The sequence below is a fragment of the Ostrinia furnacalis genome, unplaced genomic scaffold (genome assembly GCF_004193835.3).
Source record: "Ostrinia furnacalis isolate ACB-3 unplaced genomic scaffold, ASM419383v2 OfSCF7378, whole genome shotgun sequence".
NCBI lineage: Eukaryota > Metazoa > Arthropoda > Insecta > Lepidoptera > Crambidae > Ostrinia > Ostrinia furnacalis.
The window spans coordinates 62,252-79,842 of record NW_021137617.1 but is presented as its reverse complement, the minus strand read 5'-3'; the positions used below and the strand labels follow the sequence as shown (position 1 = coordinate 79,842).

General features: G+C 37.3%; 3 protein-coding genes and 1 long non-coding RNA gene across 7 annotated transcripts; 2 read left to right on the top strand and 2 right to left on the bottom strand.

The window, feature by feature from the left end:
- Positions 1-1,648: 1,648 nt before the first annotated feature.
- On the bottom strand, positions 1,649-14,138 carry LOC114364334 (sodium/potassium-transporting ATPase subunit beta-2). 2 transcript variants are annotated; one of them, XM_028320452.1, is made up of 6 exons: positions 13,820-14,138; positions 12,731-12,988; positions 11,451-11,631; positions 10,440-10,551; positions 2,787-2,955; positions 1,649-2,013 (listed from the first exon to the last, which is right to left on the bottom strand). In XM_028320452.1, the coding sequence occupies exons 1-6, from the start codon at positions 13,956-13,958 to the stop codon at positions 1,910-1,912; spliced, it is 963 nt and encodes a 320-aa protein (XP_028176253.1). In that variant the 5' UTR covers positions 13,959-14,138; the 3' UTR covers positions 1,649-1,909. The 2 variants fall into 2 exon arrangements, with proteins under 2 accessions (XP_028176253.1, XP_028176252.1); XM_028320451.1 differs by lacking the exons at positions 10,440-10,551; positions 11,451-11,631; positions 12,731-12,988; positions 13,820-14,138 and adding exons at positions 3,572-3,683; positions 4,296-4,476; positions 5,687-5,944; positions 6,841-7,063.
- Positions 7,496-8,788, top strand: LOC114364336 (uncharacterized). 3 transcript variants are annotated; one of them, XR_003656838.1, is made up of 5 exons: positions 7,496-7,530; positions 7,815-7,922; positions 8,030-8,117; positions 8,230-8,295; positions 8,491-8,788. It is a non-coding gene; the product is annotated as an uncharacterized LOC114364336 (long non-coding RNA). The 3 variants fall into 3 exon arrangements; XR_003656840.1 differs by having other exon boundaries at positions 7,524-7,542; XR_003656839.1 differs by lacking the exon at positions 7,496-7,530 and adding an exon at positions 7,583-7,730.
- Positions 14,139-14,372: 234 nt separating the features above from the next.
- EMC5 (ER membrane protein complex subunit 5) lies at positions 14,373-15,511 on the top strand. The gene is made up of 3 exons (XM_028320456.1): positions 14,373-14,760; positions 14,845-14,897; positions 15,146-15,511. The coding sequence occupies exons 1-3, from the start codon at positions 14,685-14,687 to the stop codon at positions 15,368-15,370; spliced, it is 354 nt and encodes a 117-aa protein (XP_028176257.1). The 5' UTR covers positions 14,373-14,684; the 3' UTR covers positions 15,371-15,511.
- Positions 15,512-15,994: 483 nt separating this feature from the next.
- Gar1 (Gar1 ribonucleoprotein) lies at positions 15,995-16,821 on the bottom strand. The gene has a single exon (XM_028320458.1). The coding sequence runs from the start codon at positions 16,707-16,709 to the stop codon at positions 16,032-16,034; it is 678 nt and encodes a 225-aa protein (XP_028176259.1). The 5' UTR covers positions 16,710-16,821; the 3' UTR covers positions 15,995-16,031.
- Between the last annotated feature and the right edge of the window lie 770 nt (positions 16,822-17,591).

Here is a 17,591-nt window from a genome sequence, read left to right as displayed (position 1 = left end):
CATTTATTTATGGAAGTGTAATCAATTTATTTTATTCCTTATCACATATAATTACAAATTAACAGATTTTACTGTTGATTGTACTTATGCTACATTTTAAAGTTCAGTACAGACATCTTCAAATAGTTCGTCTTCGTGACACCCAAGTGGTCAATAAGTTGATGATACAACCTTATCCAATTGAATAAAGACGTGTTCCCAACTTATTGACTATTTTAGGTGTCACGAACTAAGTATTTGACGCTGACTGTACATCCTTGTAATGTTTAAAATGCAATTATTTAGCAATTCCTTTTAGATGTGTATGGACTTACCATAGCATCATTCTAATCAATGATTTTCCGTGACATTGTGGTTTTAAGCTAAAAAAAACTATAATTGTGTGTATTGTAATTGTCTTTTATTTATCATTTTAAAGGCACACATTGATATTACACTTACAAAGTACATTCGAGACTCATCTCCAGGACGGATTAGTTAACATTTGAGGTTCTAATCGTACAGATAATTAACGAAAAAGTTATAAAAAATATTCTTAAACTAAAATAGATATGCCTGTTTTTACTTAATATAAACAGAAATATGTAGGTACAGTTTTTAAAGAACGCAAGATTTGTAGATAAATTCATGAATTCTATGAAAATTGAGATGCATTACATACTTCCATTCTAGTATTATTATTAAACATTATTTAGAATTTTAGAATATCATGTTATTTTCAATAGATTCAGTATCAAATACGCGAGATTTCTCAAACGGAAATATTGTAAGATAATTATAAAATAATATAATAAGTAAGAGACATTAAGTAGAAATGGATACTTAAAATATAATAAGAAAATATGCAGTCATTTTAAAAGTATAAATGCAATAGATAATTTAAATACAATAGTATAAAAGGCACAATTAAGTCAATCAAGTGCAAAATTAATCATATCATTTTATAACCAAAATTGGCCCAATTATTTTACAGAATTTTTAATAAGTAAGTACTCATTTTTGCACCTGGCTGATAAATGAAAGTGTATAAATGGATCATTACTAAGTCAGCTACCTATAAAAATATAATAGTTATTAAGTCCTTATTTAGTCTTCAGTCTTAAAACTACATCTGGGTCACTATTTTACTAATATCATTCAACTGTACATAGAAAATATACTGTACGGTACATACATACACTGGTATAAAAAAGTGATATAAGAGATTCAAATAAGTTCGAAAAAGAGCAAATAAATGTTCAGATCTCAACATAGATTACACAATCAGTGTGTACAGACACATTATAGTTTTACCATAATATACATTATGTATTTAATCTAAACACGGTTAAGTAAGTCATTTATTTTGGACGGAAATGTTTAATTTATTAAAACTAAAACTAAAAATTGTCATGTCAAGAATCTGTTTATAATACATTTTATCATTATTCTGAGATTTCCAATATTTTGATTATAGCAAATTAACACTATTTCATACTCTATGAGGTTGGCTCATTTTGCTCATTATTTAGTTTAAAAAAAACCATTCGATTTTTGACGACTTATTTTAACAAGAATTGTAAAATTACTTGAATAAAAATCAGAGTTTATGCAGACTTCACTTGATATAAATAATTAATAATTGTATTTACTCTATGTTGCTTATATCTATGAATGCGTATAAAATGCAAAAAATATTCAAGCTGTCTAGAGATTCTCAAATCAAGTCTTTCTGGCAACATTCGATTTGGTCTACTAAAAAGGCAGTTTCGGTAGGTTTAACGCACAAATAAAAATATGGTGATTCAGTAGACCATCTCAAAAACTAACTAAACTACATTAAAAACATGAAACTCACTTGGATACTGTACATAGTTACCAAAAGAGACGGTCTTTTGTCGGTCTTTTCTAAGACCTCCGTACGACTGGTTTACTCAATCATGAGTTCAAAGTGCACGACGCCCAGTCGCTCTTTCCTGTTGTATATGATGTTTTTGGCCCACGCCCGGCATTCTATGTTTATGACTATGCCCGCTGCAACAAATGGATTTGGTTAGAATTATGATACACACAGCAGTGTTTTTGTGATTTTTGACCGTAAACGGAGGATTTTGTTGGTGGTAGGGCTTGTTCTAAGTCCGCCTGGCTAGCTACCACCATCTTACCTAAGTCTGTCGCCATAACAACAATGTTAACAGCATTGTTTTGTTCCGGCAGTTAGAGGTAAGATAGCCAGTTCCTCCGTGGTTGAGGATTCCGAGTGAAGCTCGCTTCCACCTTCGGCCTGATCATCACTTACCATCCAGGTGAGATACAGGCCAAGAGCTTCCTCGTTGTGGATAAAAAAAAACGTAGCCCGCAGAATTGCCAAACATAAGAGGCAAAGGGCGGGGCACATAGTGCGTAGAACTGATGGCGTCATCTATGACGTAGTGTAGTCAGAGAGGTAGCGCAGAAGCGGTGTGTGAAGGTAGCGAGAAACACNAGAAACACTTGAAAGCAGCACAGAACCAATTGTTGTGGAAATCAATTAGGAAGGCCTTTGACTAGTAGTAGACGTGTTTTGGGTGTCACGAACGAAAAGAAAATGGTTTAGTTATTAGTATAGGCTAATATCATAATTTCGGCCTTCTCTCCCTCTGTTACTCGCAATAGGATACTCTCGTAAGCGAGAAAAACAACAACGGGGAAGAACTAATTCCTCTTATGAATTCTATTAAAGATAGGACAATTTAGTTCTTCCCGATGCGCAATTTGGATTTTGGATTAATATTATGCAAAACAGAACATTGTCAGTGTGTACTTACTCTTAGGCCTCTCCAAGTGTATAGCGACTAGAGGACTGAGGTACCCCTCGGCGTTTTCATACGGGTAAAAGTATCCAGGGAAGCCGGGGTAGGGGAAGTACTTGATGGGCCCGATGTTTTCTTGATCCGCGGGCGTTTCGCCGTAGCACGTCACCCACACCATGTTAGCCTGGGAAAAAATTAAGCCTTTAACGTGTGAAGAAGTCTCAGCTTGTAAGGATTACGTCAGAAGTCATTTCTGTCCCATTCGCATTTTTATCCCATTCGCAAAATGGTCACACTCTATCTGAGTGTGCCTCCATCTCAGTTAAAGCCTACTATTTTTTAAACAATAGTTCAACTTGTAAGTTGAAAATGTTTTATCTGAGTGTGACCATTTTGCGAATGGGACCAAATGCGAATAATGCGATTGGAATCGAATGCATATGTGACCAAAGGCGAAAGGCACCGAATGCGAATTTGACCATTTTTGAATTCGTGACGAAATCTGAATGGAACGGTCTGCGTCAAACCCGTACAAAATCGCTCAAAATAATAATATGACGTATGTGTCACAGTTTTAATTAATATGTTTTTTTTTCGTCAGGAAATGCATGAAATTGCATACCCACTGGCCCGGGGGAACCAGTGGGTTATGTGAGGCTCTCCCTGCCAGATGGGCAGGGCCTACTCACTAAAACCTGACGGTGTCCTCCCAAAGTCTTTGGGACGGAACTGCGAGTTATTGTCCGAGCTAGACGGCCTAGACATTCTTTCGCGGCTTTAATTAATATAACTATACTGACATAGTTCCTGTTGTAGCTGGTGAGGTTTCTGATGTGCCATTGGAGGTCGGCCGGCATGTCGTGCGGCAGCCGCGTCGTGTCATTGTACAGCTCCGGCCGCCAGCCGTATATCCTGAAGAACAACATAAATCACATCAATTATGTCTTTTGGTTGGCCTAAAATTAGTACCTGCAAATCGTCCGCTTTGTTCTTTTATGGAACCTTTACATATCGCATTGTTTTTTTTTTGCTCTACCATTTAGTAGGCTCGTCTTCCTACACTGCTGCATTGGCAGAACTCGAAAACTGCTGATAATTAAGGTAGATGGCGCAAAAGAAACAAAGCTGTAACTGCCGCGTTTTCGTTGAAAACATTTGGCGAAAAATAGCGCTAGCAATCGCCGAGCACGTAAAATCTCTCTGATCTGTGCGTAGAATTTCGTCCAATGAACCCAAGGTACCCATCCTTATCGCTCGCGCGTAATTATATTGCTGTCGCGACTGTGCGACGGGCGCCCGCAGCAGCAGCAGACAGCAACATAATTACGCTCGAGCGATAAAGATGGGTAACTTAACTTGGGGTCATTGGACAAAATTCTACGTGCTCGGAGACCGGGCTTTAGTAAGTAAAAAATGGCGTCCTTTTATCGGTAAGTGCTGTCACTGTCAAAAAAATGAAAGGGAAAACGACACTTTTGAAGTTTAGCACTTTTTTTAAAAGCCTAATTGCAAAAAACCTTTTACCTATTGAGCTTGAGGAAGATGCAGGGCGAGGACTTGTGGTAGGAGAAGTGGTTCTCCTCCATGCAGGGGTCCCAGCCGCGGACGTCCACGTCGCACACCTTGCCAGGCGGCGGCAGGTGCTCGAAGTCGCAGTTGAAGATGTTCTGACCCGCACCAGCTGTCTGACCTTTCTTCTTGTACACTGGGTGGAAGAAATAAACATTTTTTGATCAGTACAGAATAGTAAAATTATGTTCTGGGTAACACCCGCCGCCCGCGGTTTAACCTTTCTTATACACTTGGAGTGTGAGAAAGAAAGAACAGTTTTTTCATCAGAATATTACAGGCATGGAAAAATAATGTTCTGGTTCAGCGTCCAAGGTCAGTCGTTTTCTTCTTGTACACATTTGAACATGCGCGTATTATAGCGGGCGGGCCGGGTGTCCCGTGTCCACCCCAGGATGATGGGCTACCGATTCGGAGATTATAGTTGATAATAGTAGGTACACACTCATGAGCTATACCAATCGCATCATGACATGTCAGGGGAACTCTGAATAATGTAAAGTACCCTTATCCAGATACCACATTAATTTATAAGCAAGGAAAAATCATCTTCTCTCTTACTCTAGACGTCGCTCCCTCATGACGTAAATTTAAATTAAATAAATAATTTATTTGTTTTTAAATGTTATTAAACAGCTATCAAATTCACAAAACAAACACAAACATTGACTTTTGAATGTCGTCTTTTAAAATACTTATACAGTTTTTATCAGTTCATTAACTTCATTTTTGCGTTTATCATTCGACCATGACTTCTGGCACGTACCGATAGTGGATACGGTAAACGACGGGCTGAGAACGCGATGAGACAACATTACTGCATGGCTTGCTTAAAAATGACATATAGCAAGCAAGGTATGAATAACGACGCGTGAATCAACTTAAAACTTATTAAAGACAATAGACAAAAAATGACTATGGTGGAAGTGTGGACCCCATTAATATAATAATGGTAAAACCAATTAAGAAAACACAACATTTCACTCAGTAAGGCCTTTGTCTGTTTCTTGGAAACACAACATGTTTAGAGAAGGTACACATGGTTACTAGCATGTTTCTTGATTGAATTTAAATAGATAGGTACTGGTTACATTATCAGGAAATAGCTACTTTGTATACCATTTTTAAGCGTGGCTTCCAATATCTAAAACAATAGCAGAATAAGGCTGGGTTGCACCATCTTACTTTAGCTTTAACAAACATCAAAAATCTGTCAAACTCTGTACAAAAAACACCAGTCATTGTTACAGTTACGGTTAAAGTAAGTTGGTGCAACTCAGCCTAAGTGGTCTATTTCTATAATCTTTATTACTTTTCATAATCAAATAATCTGCAATTTAAATTACCTGATAGAAAATCTATGAGCTGGTCCTCCCAGTACTTGTAGCTTTCATAACTGGTTCCCTTGTACCAGATCAGGGTGCTTCTAACGTCAGGCGGCAGCGGCCGGAAGCCCAGGCCAGGACTCGTTCCTATCACGCTGTGTTCTTGCTGCAGTCGGGGCACTCTCGGGTTGATGAACTGTTGTTGGAACGTGACCATGCAGATCATGAATAGAGAGGCCAGGGCAGCGTAGAATATGATGTAGAAAATGATGAGTTTACCTGTAAGATTAACGTTTTAATGTTAGTTTAATTACAAATACAAATACAAATAATTTATTGAATTTAAAACATACATTAACATTTACTCAAATTTTTGAGTCACTAAATAAATAATAAGTAGCTTAATGTTACTCCAAACTGCAGAAAAAGTAAAATTTTTGAAATAAGGCAACTGTAATCAAAATTAGCTTTGATGGTATTGAATAAACCTAGTTTCTGTTTGATATTAATCTTTGTTAATAACTGTTAGACAGACAGATCAAATCTAAGATAATCCAGTTCAAATACAGTCTACCTACAGCAAATCAGGTTTTTGTGGTAATTGATTGCTATATAGCACTTAATTCAATGTCATAGATGCCATAGTGTTTATTTTCATGTGCGGTCCACAGTGTTTAGGAATTAGACAGGGCTTCACAGATAGGCAGGGATTAGTGGCAACAGTTAACACTCCAATGACATAAGCCTGGGTTTGTCCACGATTTATTGGATCAACAGCATGGCTTCTGACACTCGCTTTTGGGTGATTAATATAATTACATTAATTGCCTTTTTAAATATTGTTACTATTAAAAATAGGTGACAAGTATCCCTAAATTAAAGGGAATTATTGAAACAATATGGCTTATTATATGACTTGAAGAAACTTGATAGCTACAAAAACCACTTATCAAGTTTTAGTAAAGAAGAGACGAACAATTTTATGAAATTTATAAAACCATACACCACACAAAACATCTCTTTCATACACAGTTCCCGACATCAAACAATTGTTAACCACGCCCAAACATTAAAAGAAATTAGGGAAAATCCGCCACAAAACGTTTAGTCTTCAGTTATAAACAAATTTTAAAGTTAGGTAAAACTTCAGGAAACACTTGAAAAAGTTCACTGACCCCAACTTTCAGGCGTTCTTCCCAATAATGTAGAAGTTTCTTCATTGTAGAGGGAACTCCAAAAACTCTGCTTTTCCACCAGTCTTCTCGATGGCTTTGTTTCTATTTCAAACTCCTGTAGACCACGATTCCGTATCATCTTTTTAAATTAAAAACCACTTTTAGTCAATAATATTACGAAAACTTGAAAATAAAATCGAAAACACGCCCAACCGCTGCCGCCCGCAATGCACGGGGTGGAAACGCCATAGAGTTTGACAGCTCCATAGAGAGTGAATTTTTTTGACAGTTCCGAGAGGAAGTGACTTTTTTTATAGTTGTCTTTTGTATGCGACAGTGGTCTTTTGCATGTTAGAAACCTTACAAACCTTTTCGAATTACAACTTCAGCTTTTATTCATAAATTATTTTATTGAATCCATGTGATTTCTAATTAAATGGTTATTTAAAAGTATAATAATTCAAAGTCGTAATTTTCACTTTAATCACTTTAGTTCCGTCTCAAGTCTACAACTGTGACATTTAAAAAAAAAATAAACGTCAAAAATTTTTCATCGAAAAAACGTGTTTTTTTACGATTTTTAATTGTTTCTAATTGAAATCAATAATTTCTCAGTCATTATTAATAAGAACTACATGTGCATGAATTGCCTGTGGGATTGATGTTTGTTTACGAAAAAAATTCTCTCAAGTAAGTTAATAAGTAAGTCATTTCACTCGAGATAGGTTATTACTTGCAGCAACATCATTTTTTAAGTATTGAACCACACAAAGGATTAAATCTTCATTACAAAATCATTCATAACTCCATTTAAATCAATGGAAACCAAATATGGATAGTTTCATGGAGTAACAACATACTTTGGATTTTGGACATAAAATACAATACAAGTAGGTACATTGCAGGCATAGATTGCAGGATACAGTGAATGATACGTGTTTTATACAATGAATCTAAGTACCTATTTGTTTCAGGTTAATATCGAACTTCGAACTTATAAAGTGTTAAGCAGCAATTACAATAAAAGTGCTTGCTGTGGAATCACTGGTGCTGCTCATTATTGTCAACTGTTACTTAAAAAGGTCCAGATGAACCAACATATTCAATGAAGTTTAAAAGAGACCTATTTAAACAATAAAACAAGACCAAAAATGCTTAATTACAAATGATGAACTCATTTCATTTGCAGGTTATGCCATGCATTAAATTAGGAAGATTTGTGTTGGATGAATTACCCAGATAACAATTAAAACAACTTCTATTTATAAGAACATTCGGTAAGTACCTATAAAATTGAAAAGACCCTCAAAATCATTCTTACCCGTATCTTCTGACGCTTTTCATCTAGGATCAAATAGAAAGACCTAAAAGTTAATTATTTGATTACAGATTGGTGGAATCCAGATTCTGTGAATATATATTAAGTAATTGATTGACAAGTACACATTTGACAAGGTAAATTAATTTTCATTTAACAAAGTAGTATGAATCTAGAAACAAAACAGACAGTAGGCATGGTAGATAGATAGATCGATCACTTGTTTATATGCTGTACTCTTTATAATATTAGTGTAGAATGTAGATGTAGAAGATTACAGACTTACGGTGACTTTTTGCTCTAAATTTACAAATATTTCATATATTTTACAGGTGGTGAGAAACATGTAGATCTGGCCTGCTTACAGTGGAGTGGACAGAACCAACGTGAGAGTGAACGTGTGAATTTATGGAGAACATTAAACTATTTTACTATAAGTCTTAACGCAACATATTTTATATGAGTTACATACAAATGTCAATCCGTGAGTACATAATGTAAAAACTAAAACAATGTACTGTTATCACAACAGTAACTGTAATCTTTTAAAATCCAGTAGTTTTATTGCTTATTGATTTTCGTAAACAAAATATTTCATGTTATATTTCATCAATAAAGTTTTATTTTATACTTCAATAGTTTTATTTTTAAACACATTACATGAAACGGAACGGATCATAAAAAAAGTATGAGAGGTATATATTTAATCTGTGGGCGGCAGACGCCATATTGTTTACAGCGCCACCTACTGGACAATCTAGCTCGGTACCAGTTTGTTTATCGTTCAACAAATACTAGGGCCGTTTCCTATCTGTCTTTAGACATACTCTCTAATCTGTGCCGCAATGTTTGACAAATTCGATGGGGTGACCAGCCTCATATTAGATTTTCTTTTTTTTTATTCGTTTATTTCAAAGCCTTTGGAACACAAGCCGCATCATGGATCGAAAATTGTTTTTATGGATATAGCTTTTTTTACAATTTTTATAAAAAATGCTTATCAATACGTTATTTTGACGAAAAAATGTCATTAAACAAATATGTAACCAGCAGTTTTACTATAGTTCCAAAATACTGGACTGTCCTGTCGATGACATTGACAGTGGGGCGCCACCGTCAATACCGGATCGCTGGTTCAGATTTTAGCCATGTTAGAAACCATATAGTTGAACGATGGTAGCGCCCCCCTGTCATTGAGTTTGGTGGGACAGTTCAGCGTGGTTCATCTATATTCAATATTTCCCTGAATTTGTGGAAAATTGAAACTGACACTGACATATCGTGCATTTACGAACTGTCAATAGTGTCATTAGAAATGTAAAAAAACTGCGGCAATGAAATCGTACTGTAAGCTTTCTATACGAATTAAATTATTGAACCGGAGTTGGTTAGAATTTCGATACTTTGGGGATGCAACAGATAACTTTATGAAATAACAAACGAACAACTAAACGCAACATCAAAAAAAATGACATTGTAGAGATGGGTTATACTAGGTAAATTTGATACTAGGTGCACCTATTCCAAGTATTTATTAATACTCGATCCAAATACCTGTTCCACCTAGTACGTAGTAATTTAGCATACTTGACGCGACTAGTGCGGACTAATCCACGTAATATGACTTTAAAATACAATTTTTTTTAAAAGATACAACCGTAGTGTGAATAATGCAATTTGAAATTGAATAATAATTCCTCCCTTCATACTTCAACAGGCTTAGGACCTGTCAACTTAAAAGTTGGCGTATTTAAAAAATATCAATTTCATAAAAATATTTACATATTTTTTCTTATTTACATGAATATGGTTTGACTACGTTTGTGTGCGTTTGCTTCGTCGCGCTCAAATTTGTTTAGTCAGACAGAGACGGAGTGAATCTTTACGTTCGCACATAAGTGCGCGTAATACACGACTACGGATTACGCAATAATANCTATTCGCATTTTTTTCCATTCGCAAAATGATCACACTCAGATCTATATCTGAAAATGGTAGGCTTTAACTGTTTAAAGCCTACCATTTTTTAAACAATAGTTCAACTTGTAAGTTGAAAATGTTTTATCTGAGTGTGACCATTTTGCGAATGGGACCAAATGCGAATAATGCGATTGGAATCGAATGCATAAGTGACCAAAGGCGAAAGGCACCGAATGCGAATGAGACCATTTTTGAATTCGAAACGAAATGCGAACGGGACGGTCTGCGTCAAACCCGTACAACAAAATCGCTCGAAATATGACGGATGTGTCACAGTTTTAATTAATATAACTATACTGACATAGTTCCTGTTGTAGCTGGTGAGGTTTCTGATGTGCCACTGGAGGTCGGCCGGCATGTCGTGCGGCAGCCGCGTCGTGTCATTGTACAGCTCCGGCCGCCAGCCGTATATCCTGAAGAACAACATAAATCACATCAATGAGGGTTTTCGCGATTGAAAAATCCGCCAGATGGCAATACGTAGACGGGAGGTCCAAATGCTGCATGATTGGTGGATTTTGACATATCTGTCAATGTCATGTCAAAAATTAAGTCTTTTAATTAGAATAAAATTAGTACCTGCAAATCGTCCGCTTTGTTCTTTTAAGGAGCCGTGACGTCACGTCGACGCTCTGGTACGGACGGGGCGAACGTGGGGAGGAGTGCGAGTGTTACTTCGATAGTGAGTGTAGTGGAAGTTAATTAAATGAAAGAGTGGACTGTATACAATTAATTGTCTATTCGGTATAAATTAACAATGATATTGAGACCGTTTAGTGCAAAGTCGTTGAAGAGAGTGCGTCAGGATCGTCTTCTTCGATGTTCGCTCGCGAACCGAACATTGCTCGTTCGTTCGCCGAACGCTCGCCGCTCCCTCCGGTCACGCCGCCCGCGGGCAATGTCCGTGAGTAGACAGCGAGGAAGAGCATTCCAGCGAGATGCGTAGTTATTTTAATCGGGTTGTACATCGCATTGTTTTTTTTGCTTTACCGTCTCAGGCTAGTCTTTCTACATTGCTGTTGGGGAGGCCTTCTTTTTTGTCATAATAATAGAACTCGAAAACTGCTGATAATTAGGGTATATGATGCAAAAAAAAAACAAAGGTGCAACTGCTGCATTTTCGTTGAAAACACAATGGCGTTTGGCGAAAAATAGCGTTAGCTAGCGCTATAGTCTGATCGCCGAGCACGTAGAATTTTGTCCAATGACCCCAAGCTACCCATCCTTATCGCTCGCGCGTAATTATATTGCTGTCGCGACTGTGCGACGGGGCGGCAGCAGTGTGGGCGACCAGACTTTAGCACACTAGTACCTGTTGAGCTTGAGGAAGATGCAGGGCGAGGACTTGTGGTAGGAGAAGTGGTTCTCCTCCATGCAGGGGTCCCAGCCGCGGACGTCCACGTCGCACACCTTGCCCGGCGGCGGCAGGTGCTCGAAGTCGCAGTTGAAGATGTTCTGACCCGCACCAGCTGTTTGACCTTTCTTCTTGTACACTGGGTGGAAGAAAGAAACATTTTTTGATCAGTACAGAATAATAAAATTATGTTCTGGGTAACACCCGCCGCCCGCGGTTTAACCTTTCTTATACACTTGGAGTTTGAGAAAGAAAGAACAGTTTTTTCATCAGAATATTACAGGCATGGTAAAATAATGTTCTGGTTCAGCGTCCAAGGTCAGTCGTTTTTTTCTTGTACACATTTGAACATGCGCGTATTATAGTGGGCGGGCCGGGTGTCCCGTGTCCACCCCAGGATGATGGGCTACCGATTCGGAGATCATAGTTGATAATAGTAGGAACTCTGAGTAATGTAAAGTACCCTTATCCAGATAAATTTAAATTAAATAAATAATTTATTTGTTTTTAAATGTTATTAAACAGCTATCAAATTCACAAAACAAACACAAACATTGACTTTTGAACGTCGTCTTTTAAAATAGGTACTTATACAATTTTTATCAGTTCATTAACTTCATTTTTGCGTTTATCATACGACCATGACTTCTGGCACGTACCGATAGTGGCTACGGTAAACGACGGGCTGAGAACGCGATGAGACATTACTGCATGGCTTGCTTAAAAATGACAAATAGCAAGCAAGGTATGACGACAAGTGAATCAACTTAAAACTGATTAAAGATAAAAGACCAAAAATGACTATGGTGGAAGTGTGGAACCCCATTAACATAATAATGGTAAAACCAATTAAGAAAACACAACACTTCACTCAGTAAGGCCTTTGTCTGTTTCTTGGAAACACAACATGTTTAGAGAAGGTACTACCACTACACATGGTTACTAGCATGTTGCTTGATTGAATTTAAATAGATAGGTACTGGTTACATTATCAAGAAATAGCTACTTTGTAGACCATTTTTAAGCGTGGCTTCCTATATCTAAAACAATAGCAGAATAAGGCTGGGTTGCACCATCTTACTTTAGCTTTAACAAACATCAAAAATCTGTCAAACTCCGTACAAAAAACACCAGTCATTGTTACAGTTACGGTTAAAGTTGGTGCAACTCTGCCTAAGTGGTCTATTTCTATAATCTTTATTACTTTTCATAATCAAATAATCTGCAATTTAAATTACCCGACAGAAAATCTATGAGCTGGTCTTCCCAATACTTGTAGCTTTCATAACTGGTTCCCTTGTACCAGATCAGGGTGCTTCTAACGTCAGGCGGCAGCGGCCGGAAGCCCAGGCCAGGGCTCGTTCCTATCACGCTGTACTCTTGCTGCAGACGGGGCACTCTCGGGTTGATGAACTGTTGTTGGAACGTGACCATGCAGATCATGAATAAAGAGGCCAGGGCAGCGTAGAATATGATGTAGAAAATGATGAGTTTACCTGTAAGATTAACGTTTTAGTGTTAGTTTAATTATTTATTATGAGTCACTAAATAAATAATAAGTAGCTTAATGTTACTCCAAACTGCAGAAAAAGTAAAATTTTTGAAATAAGGCAACTGTAATCAAAATTAGCTTTGATGGTATTGAATAAACCTAGTTTCTGTTTGATATTAATCTTTGTTAATAACTGTTAGAGAAACAGATCACATCTAAGTTAATCCAGTTCAAATACAGTCAACAGAAGACACTACGTTTTTGTTGAAATTGATTGCAAAATAGCACTTAATTCAATGTCATAGACGCCAATGTTTATTTTCATGTGCGGTCCACAGTGTTTAGGAATTAAACAGGGCTTCACAGATAGGCAGGGATTAGTGGCAACAGTTAACACTCCAATGACATAAGCCTGGGTTTGTCCACGATTTATTGGATCAACAGCATGGCTTCTGACACTGGCTTTTGGGTGATTAATATAATTACATTAATTGCCTCTTTAAATATTGTATTACTATTAAAATAGATGACATGTATATCCTTAAATTAAAGAGAATTATTGAAACAATATGACCTGAAGAAACTTGTTAACTAGAAAAACCACCAAGTTTTTGTGGTAAAGACACAAACAATTTTATGAAATTTGAAATTTTATAAATCCACACCACAAAAAACATCTATTTCGTACACAGTTCCCGATATCAAACAATTGTTAACCACGCCCAAACAATAAAATAAATTAGGGAAAATCCGCCACACAACGTATAATCTTCAGTTAAAAACAAATTTCAAACTTAAATAAAACTTCAGGAAACACTTGAAAAAGTTCACTGACCCCAACTTTCAGGCGTTCTTCCCAATAATGTAGAAGTTTCTTCATTGTAGAGGGAACTCCAAAAACTCTGCTTTTCCACCAGTCTTCTCGACGGCTTTGTTTCTATTTCAAACTCCTGTAGACCACGATTCCGTATCATATTTTTAAATTAAAAACCACTTTTAGTCAATAATATTACGAAAACTTGAAATTAAAATCGAAAACACGCCCAACCGCTGCCGCCCGCAATGTTTGACAAATTCGATGGGGTGACCAGCCTCATATTAGATTTTTACTTTTTTTATTCGTTTATTTCAAAGCCTTTGGAACACAAGCCGCATCATGGATCGAAAATTATTTTTATGGACATACCTTTTTTTACAATTTCTATTTATAAAAAGTGCTTATCGATACGTTAGTTTGACGAAAAAATGACATTAAACAAATATGTAACCAGCAGTTCGACTATTCAATATCTCCCTGAATTTGGGGAAAACTGAAACTGACACTGACATACCGTACATTTACGAACTGTCAATAGTGTCATTAGAAATGTAAAAAAAGCTGAGGCTGCGGCTGCAATGAAATCGTACTGTAAGCCGTAAGCTTTCTATACGAATTAAGTTATTGAACCGGAGTTGGTTAGAATTTCGATTACTTTGGGGATGCAAATGATGCAATAGATAACTTTATGAAATAACAAACCAAACGAACAACTAAACGCAAGATCAAAAAAAAAATGACATTGACAGATTTGACAGGTCAGGCCTGTGAGAAAAGAGAAAATTGATGAAAATTCCAAATAAAATCCTATAAAACAAAATCCTTTGGGTTTGTGCCTTACTATTGTAGATATTTTCAATAAGCATTAAGTTATAGTTAAATAATGGCATCTTTCCATAAAATTATTGTTATTGTTGGATTCATATCGCTGTTCCATTCAGCATTTTCTGCTGCCCAACGTAAGTAAATTATTTCCTAAACCAATAGTATTTTAGTACATTCATTGATTGTTAGCTTAATTAATTTGTTTCCTCGCTTTTCAGATCGTTCTTATCTACGAATCACCGCACAGGAATTCACAACATTACCATTAGATGTAAGGGTGTATTTTAGTAAATAATTTTCCTTCTAAATCTCTTAACACACAAATGGGACACTGGAGACACCACAGACTACCTGCGGTATCGCTTTAGTTTCACCAACAAACACAAAAGCATAATGAATTAACATAAACTTTGACAATGTTTTCTTTCAACATTAAATAAACCCAATACAATCAATCTCTTACAGGAATATGTTGATATTAGGCCATTGAACTAAAGCTTACTCCTTGGTCTATTTCAGATTGTAGTGCAAGCTGTAACCAGTCTATTTGCAGTGATGTGGGGAGTCCTCAATGTGGCTGGGAATCTTCGAGAGATCCAGGCAGCTGCTGAACTGAACAACATCAAATGGGAGACCCAACGGAACCTTCCTTCTTTCTACATCTTCAATCACCGAGGCAGGGCATTAGCCTTTGATTATGTCCCCAGCGGTGGGAAGGCAGAACTAGAGAATTTAGATTCATAGGTTAATTTCTTTGTAATAAATGTATTTATAAATGAATAATATAGGTAATGGATTGATAAGATTATAAAATTGTTTTTTTGTGATCATCACCAAGTTTCAACTGACAAATTTATCATAATTTATTGAACTATTCAATGAATGAATTTAAGATCAATCAAAATCAAAAATATTTATTCAGTTTAGACCACAAGTGGCACTTATTATCAAAAGAAATAGAAAAACAAAGTTATTAAGGAAATGTATATTTTTATGTAACTTATACATAACATTAATTTGTGTGGCCCTCGCCACACAAGTGTTCTATGCTCAAACTCTTAAAAGTAACAACAGTTATTGCTGTTGTGAATCTTAACCTAAAATTCTACATTCAGCTATGTAGTTTTAAATTAAATGTACCTGTACATCTAAGTAAATCAATAGTTGACATAGGTACAAGTAATAAAGCCTAGAAAACTAATCTCTCAAGCCAGACACATTACATAAAAGTAATGGTAAAATTAGGTGAATTACATGAATTCACTTAAAAATTATGCCACTGACTTAACCAACAACAACATCATCACCTAATTCTTAGTCCAACTCATGTGGCGAGGGCCTCAAGCACATTTTTATCAATTTTATACACTTGGTCAATTTGATTAGTCTTTTCAATATAACGTCACTATCTCCTGCCACCTCGGAAGCCGCCGCCTCTGCCGCCCCCGCCTCGGCCGAAGCCGCCGCCGCCTCCCCGGTTGAAGCCGCCGCCTCTGCCTCCACCGCCGCGGCCGCCGAATCCACCGCCGCCGCCTCGCCCACCGAAGCCACCGCCGCCGCCGCGACCGCCGAAGCCACCGCCTCCGCCGCGGCCACCGAATCCTCCCCTAGGGCCGCCCCGTCCACGGCCGCCGCCTCTTTTCGCGCCCGGCGGCTGCGGCAGAAATCTCTTCAGCGGCAATAACTTCGCCGGATCGATGAAAAATTGCTGTCCGTCCTTGAAACTTTTCGCTTTAATGTTCTCCCCGAGCTTCACTGACACGTAGTAATCGCGCAAATTCCCGAATATCTCGTCTATCTTTCCGATTTGCTCTTTGTTTTCTAAAAAGATGGGAGCGTTGAAGTACGGCACGTCCTCGATGTCCACTTTGCAGACTAAGTCGTCTTGCACCGTCCAACCGTAGTGGCCCAGTGGAATCACGCTCTCCGGAGGTCCAGCATCTTGCTGTCTGAAGCCACCGCCGCCGCCGCCGCGTCCTCTACCTCCGCCGCCGAAGCCTCTGCCGCGTCCGCCGAAGCCTCCTCGTCCACCGCCGCCGCGGCCACCGCCACCGCCACCACCGCCTCTACCACGGAAGGACATTGCGGCAAATTAAATGAAAATAACACGCTGATCCAATGTTTGTGGAAAATATAACCTCAAAAACGGTGTGCGTGCGACACGCCGTTTTTGACAGTTGTAAATACTGATGTTGCCATGCTATGCCCACCTAAAAAAATATTTTTTTTAAATTACAGTCAATCGTTAAAATAAAAAAAGCCATTGAATGTCACAGTGACAGTGTCATTGAGTACAAGTACTGTCAAAATGTCGAGTACTTTTAGGGATGTGACATTGAGGAAAAATAATCGATTAATTAAAAATCGATTTTACTCTTTATAATGTTAATTAATTTGAGAATATACTTTCCTACAAAATTTAAGTTTTTTTAGCATAAGCAGTAGGCACATTATTCGTAGAAATGATGATTGATGGGGCAGAAAAGTTCTTGAGAACCGGAAGACGTAATGTGTGTAGGTAGGCCTCCTATTAGGCTAGGACTAATGCTGGTGAAGATCGCGGAATTAACACGCTCTCCTAGAGACTCCTATGCCCGTTTTCACCATCAATCCCAAATTGATAAATGACACATAACAGACATTTTGTTTTCATATTATGTATGTATTATGTATGTGACTTTGTTGGTGTACCTAATAAATAAATAAAATAAATAAAATAAAATAAAATATGAGTCACTTAAAAATTAGGATTAGGGATTGATGTTGAAAAAACGGGCACTAAACACTTTGACGGAGCAAAGTATGCAACTATATATGAAAAAAAACCGTAGGCGATTCCGCGATAACAACTGCCACTTTTGTTACTTTTTTAGGGAAGCTGTGCCCCGATTGCCCTAATTTGTAATGTTTGTCTCTAAATTCATTCGCGTTTCATCTCTAGTCCACACTCCATTTTCATTCCACC

Excerpts from the sequence above, each read along its gene's own strand:
- LOC114364334 (XM_028320452.1), bottom strand. The coding sequence starts at position 13,958 with ATGATACGGAATCGTGGTCTACAGGAGTTTGAAATAGAAACAAAGCCG. Across the intron at positions 11,632-12,730 it reads GCTCATAGATTTTCTGTCGG|TGTACAAGAAGAAAGGTCAA; the intron begins GTAATTTAAATT and ends TCTTCCACCCAG. Across the intron at positions 2,014-2,786 it reads ACACTTGGAGAGGCCTAAGA|CGGGCATAGTCATAAACATA; the intron begins GTAAGTACACAC and ends CATTTGTTGCAG.
- EMC5 (XM_028320456.1), top strand. The coding sequence starts at position 14,685 with ATGGCATCTTTCCATAAAATTATTGTTATTGTTGGATTCATATCGCTG. Across the intron at positions 14,761-14,844 it reads AGCATTTTCTGCTGCCCAAC|ATCGTTCTTATCTACGAATC; the intron begins GTAAGTAAATTA and ends CTCGCTTTTCAG. Across the intron at positions 14,898-15,145 it reads TCACAACATTACCATTAGAT|ATTGTAGTGCAAGCTGTAAC; the intron begins GTAAGGGTGTAT and ends GGTCTATTTCAG.
- Gar1 (XM_028320458.1), bottom strand. The coding sequence starts at position 16,709 with ATGTCCTTCCGTGGTAGAGGCGGTGGTGGCGGTGGCGGTGGCCGCGGC.